The following is a 14,690-nucleotide window of genomic DNA, read 5'->3' as shown; positions in this document are numbered from 1 at the left end:
TACCGTTTGTGAAAAAGTATTTGAGACTTTCATGTCGTCTGTGCAGCTGGTGGAACCTCTCACTCCAAGCGGACAGGCACCTAACCAGGCTTTGCTGCGGATCCTGAAGGAACCCGAGTTCAAGAAAATCAAGGTCCTGGGATCAGGAGCTTTTGGTACAGTTTACAAGGTAATCACATGTCTCTGGTTTGTGTCTTAAAACACTTTATTGTTAACAGTAAACTCAATTTTTGAGCTTCATCGAAGGTGCTCTATAATACTGTAAGTGCACATTGTATCAGGCCAACAAGCCTCAGCGTTTTCACTCTACGTACATATGTTGTCAATTTTTCAATTGCAAAACACATTTTTACCTTACCAGCTCCCTTGGGTGTGGCTTCACTCCTGCTGACAGTGCCGTTACTTTAATCACGTTTGGTAATATGAGTACAAAAAGCTCGCCTTTGGGTTTAATGATTCATTACGTATGTTTACGTTGGTTTTAATTCTGAAGAAATCTTTATATACAGAGACATGTAAGTCAGCAAATGAGCTGTGGTTGTCTGCTCTTGAAATTCTGAGTTGTAAGTAACAATTTCAGTTTGAGATCTAGATAATGAGAACATTTTTTGTAAAGCGCAGACTACAGAAAGCCTGTGTGCTGTCAGCATATCCACTCATCTGTGTTTGTAATTGCAGTGTCACACTTGCATAGCTGCTTGTGTTCACTTGACAATTTTAACATTGTATTTTTATTGCAGAACTGAAAGACAGTTATAACCAAAGAAAAATATTGTGTCCCTACAGGGTTTGTGGGTCCCAGAGGGGGAGGATGTGAAGATCCCCGTCGCCATCAAGGTTTTAAGAGAAGCTACATCTCCAAAAGCAAACAAAGAGATTTTGGATGTAGGTTGACCGAGTTAGGTGGTAAATTCTGCTGCACAAGCTTACAATAATACTGAGTCAGACCTAAAACAGCCCTTCATTTGTAACATTATTCGCCAACCTAATATGGGTCTGTGTGTGCAGTTAGTTGGACAGAAAATGAAACTATAAAGCTATAATTTTCAGTAACTGTCACAAAATGAGAGGACAGTGGTTTCTTTGTTGAGGTATCCTTCAGTTTCACACACACCTTTTGACTTCAAGCTAATGATCACTTGTTTGTCCTGTAATGTAGGACGTCTCATGTTACATAGGGGTCTAACCGGGCTCCGGGAGTGGGATTAATTCATAGGAGGACAATATGCAGGCATCCGTGTGTTATCGGACACTGAGGTACTCTGAAAAGGAAAGCTGTTCCGAAGCTGCAGCCCGAAGGCAGTCCGTTATAAATGCATGTTTGCAAACGGACAAATGTGAATGTCAGATCCTGTGATTTTGTGGTCGTGCTGCTCAGTCACTGCTGTGGTGGACATGCATTTCATGTGAACTTTCTGACTTGAGGGCAGTGTTGTTATGACGGGTGGGAAAAAACTGAATGACAAATCCGAGCAAAGTGGTCATTACTTGAACAACGTTGGTACAGGCATAAGGGAAATGTTTAGCCTACAATTAATACACTTATGACAGTAAACCTAGTAAAAAAAAAACTAAAAAGCACCATTTGATGTTCTCTCCATCCAAGACGCCTACATTTTTTTTCTCCATATTTTACTTTTGCTGGCCACTTCAGATTAGCCTCATGTTTTTCTCTTAAAGTCGCTTTTCTTTTATGATGACTGAGAGTTTCCACTCTCAAGCAAATAAAATCGAGCTGACTCCGCTTACTGCTGCCGAGAAACTCACCACCTAACACTGTGTATCCCACAGACGCTCCACAACTGGATAAATGTTTGCAGGCAGGAAGGCAGGGATTTTTGTGTGTGTGCATGTATGTGTGTGTGCTGTGTTTGTGTCAGACGTTAACCAGTGAAACAGTTTAAGAACACAGGAATAGATAAAAAAACTTGTTTCTGTTTTTATGACAGGAAGCCTACGTGATGGCCAGTGTGGAGCACCCCCACGTGTGTCGTCTGCTAGGCATCTGCCTTACCTCAACAGTGCAGCTCATCACGCAGCTGATGCCGTTCGGCTGCTTGCTGGACTACGTCCGAGAGAACAAGGACAATATCGGCTCCCAGCATCTGCTCAACTGGTGCGTGCAGATAGCTAAGGTAAGTACAGAAGCACGTGGAGGTTGAGTAGGTTGGACCTGTTGATACTGAAAATATAACATTTTCAATAACAACTCGTTGTACTTTTAGCTCCTTTGATTTCTTGTAATTCACTCTTATTTCTGCAGAGGAAGTGAAGTTTCTTTTCTATTTACAGCTGCAATAAGTTTTTTTTTTTTTTTTTTGCCTTATCAGACAGTCATTGCTGTTCTTAGGAAGTAACTTGTACCACATATTTTCTTTGACAAAAGGGTATGAACTACCTAGAGGAGCGCCACTTGGTGCACCGTGACCTGGCAGCCAGAAATGTGCTTGTGAAGACACCTCAGCATGTCAAGATCACTGACTTCGGTCTGGCCAAACTCCTCAACGCAGATGAAAAAGAGTACCACGCAGATGGAGGAAAGGTTGGTTGGAAGTAGTCTGTACTGCTGCTGCTAAGAGTAATTGAACATAAAATATTTTAATAAGCTGCACTTCGACGAACTATGTGTAAACTTAAGTGGCATCTAGTTGAGAAATTTGCACACTGTAAAAAAAAAAACAAAAAAAAAACACCCCTTATGTTAAATGTGTTGTACAGTTTGTTATGGCTCCTCGGTGGAAGAGTTCCCTCAGCAGCACACAGATTCTTATTTTCCCCTTATCCTGCTGCGATTCTGTCAGCTCCATATATCCTACACACGGAAAGTTTAAATTGTGCTTCATGTGCATCAACGTCGTGATATGTTTTGTTGTACACAACAACCATAATCTTAGCAACCGATTTGTCCATATAGCATGTTTTGAAGACAAATGTAAATAGATGAGCTCTGTCCCATAAAAGATGGAATTTTTCTCCTCTTAATTTAGCTTCAGGTCTTGATTTAAATGCTATGTTATATAAATACATACACTAGAAAAACATAAATAGTTAGTATTAATGATCTCAGATCAGTAAAGTTTCTTGTATCTTTGTGTTGAAGGCATGATTTTCCTTATTAGAAAACCTCATGTGCAAATATTGTAAACATTTTAATTGCCTGTGCGCTTTATCTCACTGGGATTCCCTTGATATGAATCGTTTTCAGCTTTTGGCCAAATTTAGTCCGAAAAGCAAAGAAAATGATAATTATACAGTGATTGAAATAACACATGAAAGATCTGGTATATTAAGTACCTCGCTACATTATCAAAACTCCATTATCTGTGTTTTATAGGTGACATCAAAATAATCCAGACTGATATTTTGATACAATTCTCAGTTAAGGTCCTAATAACTATTGATATTCGATGCCAGAACAGATGTGCAGGCTGTTTTCTAATACTTCGAAACACATCACGATAATGTTGTACTCAAATACTTAAATCCATCACTGCTGACGTTTCCTTCATTTGCTGCTTTCAATTGCAAAGTTGCACAGAAACATGCAGTTGATTTAAGATGACAGGACAGCTTTCCAACAGAAATGTGTGCACTGTTTGCACAGGACTGGTATTACCTCTGGACCTGAGGTAGTTTAAAAATTACATCCTTAAGTCTGCGTTTTGTGCAGCGCATTCACACAGGATAAACAAAGTATGTCTTTTACTTGGGTTTAGTGACATTAATCCCAAGATATGGCAACAAGGCCAATGGATCACATTTTGACAATTGGAAACCTGTAAATGATATAAAGGAGTCATCAGTTGAATTTGATGTTTGTGCTGAGGTTGCTATGGTGATAGTCAACAGAAGCGTTCATTGTAGTAAAGGCTTTGGGCTGTCAGATCAGCATTTGTGTTGAAACTGATTAAGAAAATATCTCTTACTGCATGCTGCTGTGCAAGTCATCCATCTCATTGTTGTTTTACCAGAGCTCTGGCTTTCTTTCTTTTCATACATCTCCATTTGTCATCTCAATGCTGACAAATGTTTGACTTTTCTCCCAAAATATCATCAATCATTACATCCACCACAGCAACTATTAAGTCCACTGGGAAAGAAATATAGAAGCCAGATGAAATCAAACTTTAAAAAAAAAAAAAACAGGAAAAAAAAGACCCATACCTGCAAATCACTGAATAAATGAGATGTGCATTCACATGGGGTTAAAATTCTCCCATGGCCTCTGTGTTTGCTGAAATATGGTAGATAACGTGGGGATTCTTACTTTCCAAATAAGAGCTGTGATCCATTTTCACTGGATTAATATCACTGCCATCTGCCATAATTATTACAAACTACAGTCGGTCTCCAGGTACAACTGTGTGAACAGGGTCTTCCTTTCCAGGTAATACTAGTCCTGTGTGTTTGTTTCATCTTGTAATGCAATAAGTGAGAAGATATTCAGTAAAAACACATGTAGATTGAGAGTATGTTTGCAGTATTTCGGTTTTGCTTTCCTTTAAAATCCAAATTGTACCAAAAATAGTATTAACAGTGCAATTTTTGTGACAACGGCAATTTCCCACCACTGGGTGCCAGCATCGCAACACGATGCAACGAATGGGACCACAATTGTATGGTAAATGATTTAAATTTTAGAGAAGTACCATAGTGCTTGCAGATAAAGAAGACAATGTTTTTCTAAGTCTTATTGAGGTGTTAGCTGAATTACTCCTACTTTTAAAAGGCTGTTGCAAACGTTGCTCTTAAGGGAGTCATTATAGTCTAGACTGGCGTCTCTGTGAGCAAATAACTGTCAGCCATTTCCATGTTTGTCTTTGAACGCAACCCTGTAAGCACAGGCTTGTGAAACATTACTAATAACGCATATAAAGCATCTAAAGTGGGCAGTCCAGCCCAATAAATACATAATATTATGAAATATTATGAATGCTCTTGTTGTTTAGCATTTTTGGTGCTGAATTTCCACTCAACTATACTAAAATGTTACCTTTTTCCTATTCTGCAGGTACCAATAAAGTGGATGGCTCTTGAATCAATCCTGAACAGGACTTACACTCACCAGAGCGATGTTTGGAGTTACGGTAAGCTTCAGCCTCTGGCGTGAATGCATGCGCTGCCTCTATCTTGGCAAGACAAGAGTTTTAGATCCGGCGTCCCGGACTGAGCTTGAATCCTTGTGTAACACCAGATATGTGAAACTGCCTGCTCCCCTGTACTCCTTAAAGTCTCACTGGAGAAATGATTATTAACTGCTAAATCAAGTGTTTTAACAGCAAGCAAGGCACAGCGCAGTCGGCCTGTTTTTGAAGATTCACATAGGATGTTGTTTCTGGACCGAAAAAGCAACGAAACATTTCAAAAACACATTAATAAAAGGGATAATATCTTGCCAGTGTCTGTGATTTTAGGACACAGGTAGCACACACCCACACACCGGCAGTCTCAGATGGACAGTTTTATGTCAGGAGAAATTACCTCAACCCACATGAAGCCGTTGTTCCAGCGCAGTCATGTGCACACGGAGAGATGCCCACGCACACTCACAGAAACCAAACACAGCTTTTTAAGAGTGGGCCTGCTTCCAAATCTCCTTTTCCCGGGGGTTTGATTATGCCTTTCGCACAATCTGGCAAAAGCATCAGCAGACCCTGGCAGAAGTGACGGGCTCCTCCTTTTTCCCTTTTTCAGTTCCTCCAACACAGAGACGCATCCGGCTAACTCCCACTCCCGCAGCCAGCGCCAATTTGTCAACATTTTGATGCCGTGTGATACTTGAGAAGCGTACATCCTGTCGCGTCTGTTTCTTCTTTTATTGGGAGCGAAACAAAGTGAGTGACAGCTCACCCGACTGACATCTCCCAACTGTCCTCCTTTCTGCACTGTAGGTGTAACAGTCTGGGAGCTGATGACGTTTGGGACCAAACCTTATGATGGGATTCCAGCCAGTGAAATAGCCGGAGTCCTGGAGAAAGGAGAGCGCCTCCCCCAACCACCAATCTGTACCATAGACGTTTACATGATCATGGTGAAATGTAAGGATAGCAGAGGCCTCAGACTCAAATTTTTTTAGTGTAGATAGCATTTACAATGACATGTAACCTCATTGATCCCTGCTGATGTGTCAAACGCAGGTTGGATGATTGATGCAGACAGCCGGCCTCGTTTCCGAGAACTGATAGCCGAGTTTACGAAGATGGCTCGCGATCCGTCTCGCTATCTTGTCATTCAGGTGCAACTTAACCCCAATTACGACTGTTTAAATCTCTAGTCAGTTTTCTGATGAACAGCAGTGATGTGTTAAATCGTCAAAGTTAAGGGCAGGTATTTTCTTTCCCAGGGTGACGACTGCATGCACTTACCGAGTCCCACAGATACCTACCGCACTCTGATCAGCGAGGAGGACATGAGGGATGCTGTGGACGCAGACGAATACCTGAAACCACAGCACTCCTTCTTCAGCAGTCCGAGCACCTCCCAAACGCCACTGCTACACTCGACAGTAAGCTCCTGCGCATGGAACATGAAAGGACACGTTTTTGAATGTATACTGTATGTCTCTGTTTATGTTGACGTTGACTTCTATATTATCACAAATTAGATTGCGGTTAAAACCCCCGACGCTTCCTGACATTATGAGCTTCCTCAGTACCACTGCTGATAAATGCATCACCTAATCACCAGACACTTCACCGACATACCACTCCTTCAGTCTAAATCAGGGGTCGGCAACCCGTGGCTCTAGAGCCGCATGCGGCTCTTTAGAGCCACCCTAGTGGCTCCTAGAGCTTTTTCAAAAATGTTTGACCTTTTTTTCCTTTTTTTTCTTCTTTTTTCCCTTTTTTCTTCCTTTTTCCCTTTCCTTTTTAATCGCGACATTTCAACTTTTTTCTTGAAATTTTGACTTTTTTCTCAACATTTCAACTTTTTTCTCAACATTTCGACTTTTTTCTTGAAATTTAGATTTTTTTCCTCAAAATTTCGACTTTTTTCTCAACATTTCGGCTTTGTTCTCAACATTTCGACTTTTTCTCGACATTTCGACTTTTTTCTCGACATTTCGACTTTTTTCTCGAAGTGCATAATGAAAAAAAAAATCTCCCCCCAGTTATAACTAATATAGAAACATGCAGCATGTGTTGCCTTCATTCTAAGGCTGATACAAGACTTTTCATTTTTTGTGGCTCCAGACACATTTGTTTTTTGCGTTTTTGGTCCAATACGGCTCTGTCAACATTTTGGGTTGCCGACCCCTGGTCTAAATGAAGCGTAGAGTGAAAGTGCAGTGTTGTTGTAAACAGATGAACAGCTGATTGCGTTTGTTGCATTTCCACAAGATGGCTCTGTTTTACTCCGTTTCACTTATATTTGTTCATTTGACCATCTGCAGTGACACTATTGCTCTGTGTATTTCTAGTTTCACAAAGTATAAATATTAACTTGGAAATCTAAGGTGCCTGACAATAAGTGCAATTCTGTACAAGCCACAAATACTTAGAGCAACTAAAGTCCAGACATTTCCACTTAATAGCAACAACCAAGTCGTTACAAAATATTCTCCGATTTGTAAGATGTTTCCACCAACATCTGATATCCAAAGAGTCCCCGTGTGTCAGTGACTATTAAGACATCTACAGGCGTCGGTGAACAAAAAGCACAGGTTGTGATGACACTTTTACTGCAGACACATAACAGAATCATTCACAATCACCTTGTTTGTCAAAACGTGAAGAGAGGAACACCGGCAAATCATTTCCCAGCAGAATCGGCCATAATTGCAGGAGCAGAAGAAGCGACTGCAGCACATGCTTTGGCAGAAAACACATTACCTACAGTCGAGTGTTTGAAAATGTCAGAGTGCTATTTTAACTGTGTTTTGGGAAAATGGGATTTCTGCATAAAACATTATCCTCTGAGTCAGAATGGATATAAACAGTGTCATCATTTCGCTCGTTGAACGCAATTAGCTTTAACATCAGGCAGGAGAGCAAGCCACTAAAACAAAGATGGAAATTTTTTTTTTTTTTTAAGTTTCCAGCGTTATCTGGCTTGAACCCCTCTGCATGCAGCTGCCCTTGTGGTGTGTAACTGTCCTCACCCGGCCTCACCCACTCACTGTCCTCTCATTAACCCCCTCTCCCACATTTCCTCCCGGTTGGCTTTTGATCGATGAGTACCTGAGACGGAAGAGCGTTTCTTCTTCAGGTTCAGTGAAGGCCATGCGTAGGTCTGGCTCCTCTACCTGGGATCGTTGCCGGCCACTGACGACAATGTTTGTCCAAATGGGCTTTCAAGTCTAATTACCTTTGCAGGACATCAGGACTGAGACCAGTTCTGATGGAGTAATATAGCTGTTAGGCCACGACCCGCTAAGAATGGAGTTGTTTCTTTTTTTTTCTTTCCTTTTTTAACAGATGGTTGCTTCTTCAGGATGTTCAATTTCTTTTTCGTGTTAAAAGTAATTGCCTTGCCGCAGCTGTCACTCTGTTCTGTGTAGACGCTCACTTTTTATGGTTCACAGTCTTTTGACTCGAGAGTCTGACAGACGCAACAAAAGCGTGTCAGTTTGCCTGAGCGAAACTGGATCTGCGTGTAAGACATTTATTTTGATTCCCATCAGTTTGTACTGAGGAAGATGGCTCGATCTTCTCACGTACTATTAAAACATGCTCTTACCACCGTTCTGAGGAGTCTTGTTGTCCCTTGAGAGGCTTTAAAATAAACCAGAGCAGCTGAAATAAATCCACTTGAAAAGAAACTGGATTTAAAGACAACAACAGACATGAGGCATTAATGAAGTTTACGTCACCTGTGTTCCAGAGCCTCAACAGCAGCATCGGAACATGCCACAGCAGAAATGGCTTACTGGTAAGAGAAAATCTAACCTTTCCAATATGCTCATCCCTACTCATATGGGGCCGTTTGTATCATTTTTCTGGCTGGGAATACCACGGCACTGAAGACCTCTATCCTTTGTTGCAGAACGGATTCCCAAGCAGAGACGGAAGCATGGTTCTCCGATACATTCCTGACCCGACGGACGGCTTTTTAGAGAAAGCCTTCCAGCCCGCTCCAGGCGAGTACCCTTCAAATTTCAAACCGCTCAGTGACATTACATTTTAATGTCCCTGAAAACTGACATAAGTAGGGCTTGTTGTGTGGGCCTCTTGCTCGGTTCGGTGAGGAAGGGCGACATCTAGTGGACCAGACGAGCGCTGCTGTATTTTGTTGCAGTAAAAGAAAACAACTGATTTACGATTTGATTTGAGTTTTCTTTCATTCACAATTGCAGACCAGTCAGTCAAAAAAAAAATATATATATATTTTAAGATGACCCTTGACCAATAGAGCTCTATTGTACCATGTTCATCAGTCTTACAACTGATTACTGACTTTTTATGGTCTGTTTGTTTGGTCCAGACATTACTCATGTTATTCAAACTAAATCTGTTCACTTTATGAGTATCTCTTCCTTATGGTTACAAAAGGTAAGTCCCAGTGTCATCAATAATTAACACCTGAACAGAAGACGTAGCTTAAAGTTAAGTTGTTAAGTCAGTGTCAAGGCTAGATGATAAATGGTAACATAAGACTTGATCTTGGTCAATGTGATTTCCTTTGCAATGAAAGATCTTATGAAAAATGAATAATCTCATTCAGTCAGGAAGCTTCAGGATGCTGATCATAAGGTTTGGGACCACAGAAAATGTGAAAACAGAAAGTAGACGCTGTTCCAGTTGTCAGGTTTTACATATCCGAATATGAGAAAAGTAATCGATTCTTAGCTTATCTTATATTCTTAGACTGTGAATTAATTTATGTATCAAAAACTGAGACAAAATGCAGGAGCAACGTGTGGAAAAAACAAAGCACACCCTTGTTATTTCACAGAAATCAAGAGGCTAAGTAGGAGCAATGGTTCTGCACTTGTTTCATTGAATATCAGCTAGTGTGAGCACCTCTGTAAAAGCAGATGTTTTGGCAGCTGTCTACACTGGAGCATTCAGGCGTGTGTTTAGAGAACAAGAGGAACGATGTCATCAGTGATCTTAGAGAAGTAATTGTTGCTTCCCATCAGTTTGGTAAGGGAGTTATAAAGTCATTTCTGGAGTCCGTTATTCCACAGTGAAAAAAGATTATTCATAAATGGAAAATACTCGTGATGGTTTCCATTCTTCGGAGGTTAGGTGTCCCAGCAATGCTCAGAGAAATTGCAATAAAGAAAAAAACCCTAAAAGCTCCACCTTCAGACCTCAGTTAGCATGGTGAATCTGAACGCTTGTGACTAAACAAATAGAAAAGGGAACATGTGTGGCTTGTTGGGAAGGGCTGACAGGAGAGAGTCTCTTTCAAAAAGAACACATTTATCAAAAACCAAACGACTGCCAAGCGTGGTGATGGAGAAGGTGATGATTCGGCCTCGCTTTGCGTTACAACTGTGAATTCCTCTGCATGCAACGTGGGGCCATCTGTCCGGCAGATTCGCTGAAATTTGTTCAAGCAACGAGCCGGAACGAAGGGTAAAATAGGTCGCGCACATCCAATAGCTCAACAGGTGCTGGTCTCAAAGCATAGATCCAGGAAAAAACAAGAGAGGAGACGCACACTTTTGCTCCCCAGTGCAGATTTATTTAGCACATCAAACATGATGTTTCGAGTGCATTTTGCTCTTCTTCAGACTCAATTCAGACTTCTTCAGTGTTAAGAAAGAGCAAAATGCGCTCGAAACGTCACGTTTGATGTGCTAAATAAATCTGCACTGGGGAGCAAAAGTGTGCGGTCTCCTCTCTTGTTTTTTCAAGCAACGAGCCGAAATTTCAGCCGTTCTTCACTTGAACGGCAACCTGTTGCCATGACCCGGCCAAAGTCTGGGCCTCTGCTTAGCAGGACCTTCAGAGAGCTCTTCATCAGCAAAACCAGCAAATCTGGATGAACTGAAGCAATGTTGTAAAGATGTGGGCCAGAATTCCATCTGAGAGGCTAATGTCATATCAATATCATCTTATTCCACACAACACGTCAGCATTTGGCTTCCTTTTCGTTAAATAACGAATGACACGGACTGACATGTCATGGTGATATTTATCTCACATTGTGTTTACATTATTTTAAGATTTAGTAAGGACAAAATGTTTTTATTACGTGATATGTAAAGTTGAGCTGGAAACAAATGTGTATTATCTTTCTGACGTGACTGAGAGTGTGCCACTTGCACAAGGCCATAATCTCGACTAAGGCAACTCACAAGGCTGACTGCCACATTTACGATAAGATGTCTGAATCCTGACACGAGCGACCTCAGCGCGTCCAGACACCGAGGGGTGGCCATGGCTCAGTTTGTGTTAGCTTGCGTGAATGAGAAACATTTAATTTTGACAAGGTTAAAAACACACGATATAAATGTGCATTATGGAACATCCTTGACCTCAAAGCTAAGTTACTACTTCAAGCTTGACCTCCAGCCCTCTTTAACGATACATACTCACCTTTGGCTTTCTCCGTACATATTAGCTGAAACTCTTGCATTTCAGCTTTGCAACCTGTTGAGCAACTACACAGACACACAGAGACACTATTAAATTCATAATATGTGTGGTTCATTGTTGAATTTGCTGAGTGATGGGAGGTATTGCTCATTCAAATGCTCCACTGGGAACTATGCGAACTAGAAAACAATGTCTGCTCACAACTGCATTACATCATGCAAAATGATGACAGCAGCTTTGATTGAAAAGATTAAGCAAGCAAACTGTTGTCTGCCACAGGCTGCCTTGTCTAGCAACATTAAATGTTCAGAGAAAGACTGTCTGGAAATAAACCAGCATTGTTTGCACTTTTGGAAAAGAAAAGATGAAAGAGCAAGCTGTGTTAAGAAAATGACCTTCAGCAACTACATATCCAAAAGGGGCCTTTGTAGCTTGCCGTTACCCATCTCTCACCCTAAATCATAGAATGCAAAAAAAAAAAAAAAGGAAGTATGGATATGGAGTCTAATTTATACTTAATATTTCAATGTAAATGCCTTTCTTACAGACTACATGAACCAGAATGGAGTCTCGGATGTGGCGAATCCCATCTACCAGCATCCTGGTCCACCACGCACCCTTCTTCCCACCATCTCATCAGATGATACGGAGACGGAGTACCTGAACTGCTTTAAGAACGGGGCCAGTGGACCCGAATACCTTAATGAGTTCCCTTCTCCAGCCGTGGCCCCGCTCAGCCCCAACGGCGGGGTCCACAGCACGGAGAAATGCCCGCAGAACAGCATAAACAACCCAGATTACCAACAGGACTTCACGCCCACCTTCAAGACCCACGCAAACGGACACATACCAGCTGCAGAGAACGCAGAGTACCTGGGCCCAGACTGAGGACTTGGTGGAATAAGAGAACATTTAATTGACTCTTTCCTGTTCCTCTGATGAGAAAGGCATCGTCTGTGGCTGGAAAAGAAAAAGAGCGGTACCATCAGTTCTGACATATGTTGTCTTCTGGAATCAGGCGACAGGCTGTGTCACTTTTAGGAGTGTTTCTTCTCTCCCTAGCTGCACTTGACTTTTTATTTTTGATGAAAGCAGGACCCAAGCTGAGCTCCACATCCGTCAGTTGACCCGAGAGCTGCTGGACCAGATAAACTCTGCTGTGATTATGCAACTCTCTCTACCAGGAAGGGAAGATCACTAAATATTGTGGGAAAAAAAGAAAAAAAAAAAACCTCTGTGATTCAAATGTGTCGGTGGAGGAAAACCACGATAAGGATGTAAATGCCTCCGTTACTTAGGAAGCACAAGTTCTGTTGCATAAAACAGACTGGCAGCTCGACCCAAAATCAACCTGAGGTACACACTTTTTCTTTCTCTTTGGTGAACTCACTAAAAACTCTTTGTGTGTGTTTCTTTGTGGTGAAACCAAGGAGATAAGTGGAAGTTTTTTAAAGCAAGAGCATACGTTTCAGGTGTTGGGAGACTTCATAAGCCTGACGACACTCTTCCTGAAGGTTGAGTCAAGAAGAAATCACCCTGCAATGTATTGAATGTAGAGTTAGTATAAAGGGGTACACTGGGGAGTCGGATCATTCGAATATGTTACCATGATGCTCTAAACAGGTCTGTGTGCATTAAAAAGCCTCACCTTGGAACAATAGTTTGTGTTTCTCCCCCTTCTGTGTCATATCACACTAACTATGTCGAGAATGTGACGGAAGATATGACTGTGGTCGTGTTCGCACTGTTTTGTAGCTCAGACTCCTTTTCAGCACTTTTGTAACACGAGGGATATTCATGCAGACCTGCAAAGTTAGATGAGGTTTATAAGTTTGAAAACAGTTTTTTCCCTCTTCTCAATCCTCTGACTAATAACACCAGTTTCAGTTTTTTTTTTTTTTTTCTTTTTGGGGTGATGTTTGTTTATACACCACTGGCTGAGCTGTCATTTGCCACGTGTGTAAATTTTAGCTGCAGCATTTTCTTTTTTTTTTTGGTGTGTTTTAGAGATTCGAACAGTTGTGTCATAAATTAGGAATGTCTTTTTCTTTTCTTTTTTCTGTTAACTTTTATTTCACACACGGTATTGACACCATATCTATGAACCTGCTCCTAACTTTCAAGTCGTTTAATCTTGCGAGAGCATTAACTCTGCAAATATTATTCCTAGTTTTAAAGGAATACACCATTGTAGCAGCCCGTTGGCTTACTTTTGCAGATTTTACACAGGTACATGTACAGGAAATAGTGATTATCCTCAATATAGTACCCCAAAATAGTCATCTGTATTTTGTACTCATTATATGGTTTTGTCGTAACATATGTGAATGCAATTATTCCTGATTGTGGTCATATCATTCAAAAAAAGAACATAAATAAATCTTTTTTTCTATGGAAATATTTTTTTATTTTTTTCCACAGCTTTAGAAGTGAAGAGGCACAGGAAGAAGGACAGAAACTCATGATTGAGTCATCTGCTGAGTTTTCTTATCTTAATGCTACGGCACTTCAGGCAATAATCCCCTGAAAGGCCTTCATCAGCACATAATCAGCCAAGTGAAACCAGCGTCCACAGCGGCGCTGCTGTCTGTGGTGCCAGGACTTGATCAGTGACTGGCATGATTCCGACTATTTCATTTATTGATTCATTCCAAGTGATATGTTGCTAAAAAGGGCTTGATTGAGCTTTGTCGATATAATATGTGTACAAATTAAACAATCACATTAGTCAAAGCCGGTGAAGGACCATCTCTATATGTTGCTCATGCACCTTAGTCTGTGCTTAGCTCGTTATATCGTTTAACTGTTACAAGAGTGTGGCTGTTTTCTAAACCAGGTGAATGTACGGAAACTCAGTCATTATATTAATCATACAGCTGTTTTATTGTTACCAGGATAAGATGTGGTAGTAACGGCATGCGTTCACGACAGAACATCTCGAACACTGAAGAAGAACTCTTACCACTCCATCAATAATCATGGGAGTCACCCCCATGACAGATTTGACATTTTTTTTAACTGGGCAAGTTATTAAGAACATATTCATAAATACAGACAATTCATTATAAAGCCTATTGACAAAATTTGAAAAAGGGTAACTAGAGATTTTAAGATTTGTAAAAGAAATATATAAATCATGTATTCAAAGGTTCCTTGAAACCAGAAGTCCAGTGACCAGTTAGTCACTAAAGGTAATAAAAA

The 14,690-nt window shown here is 40.9% G+C and overlaps 1 protein-coding gene across 1 annotated transcript in view; it reads left to right on the top strand.

The window, feature by feature from the left end:
• Positions 1-13,887, top strand: part of egfra (epidermal growth factor receptor a (erythroblastic leukemia viral (v-erb-b) oncogene homolog, avian)) — a 52,839-nt gene extending 38,952 nt beyond the window's left edge. The window contains exons 19-29 of the mRNA XM_061731442.1: positions 47-169; positions 787-885; positions 1,950-2,135; positions 2,387-2,542; positions 5,012-5,087; positions 5,892-6,038; positions 6,138-6,235; positions 6,344-6,505; positions 8,824-8,871; positions 8,986-9,079; positions 12,037-13,887. Of these exons, the coding sequence (XP_061587426.1) occupies positions 47-169; positions 787-885; positions 1,950-2,135; positions 2,387-2,542; positions 5,012-5,087; positions 5,892-6,038; positions 6,138-6,235; positions 6,344-6,505; positions 8,824-8,871; positions 8,986-9,079; positions 12,037-12,377 (1,530 nt within the window). The 3' untranslated portion in view covers positions 12,378-13,887. The remainder of the gene's footprint in view (positions 1-46; positions 170-786; positions 886-1,949; positions 2,136-2,386; positions 2,543-5,011; positions 5,088-5,891; positions 6,039-6,137; positions 6,236-6,343; positions 6,506-8,823; positions 8,872-8,985; positions 9,080-12,036) is intronic.
• The last annotated feature ends 803 nt before the right edge of the window (positions 13,888-14,690 follow it).

Source organism: Cololabis saira, chromosome 10, assembly GCF_033807715.1.
Source record: "Cololabis saira isolate AMF1-May2022 chromosome 10, fColSai1.1, whole genome shotgun sequence".
NCBI lineage: Eukaryota > Metazoa > Chordata > Actinopteri > Beloniformes > Belonidae > Cololabis > Cololabis saira.
The sequence above is the reverse complement of the archived record's forward strand: the minus strand, read 5'-3'. Positions and strand labels throughout refer to the sequence as shown.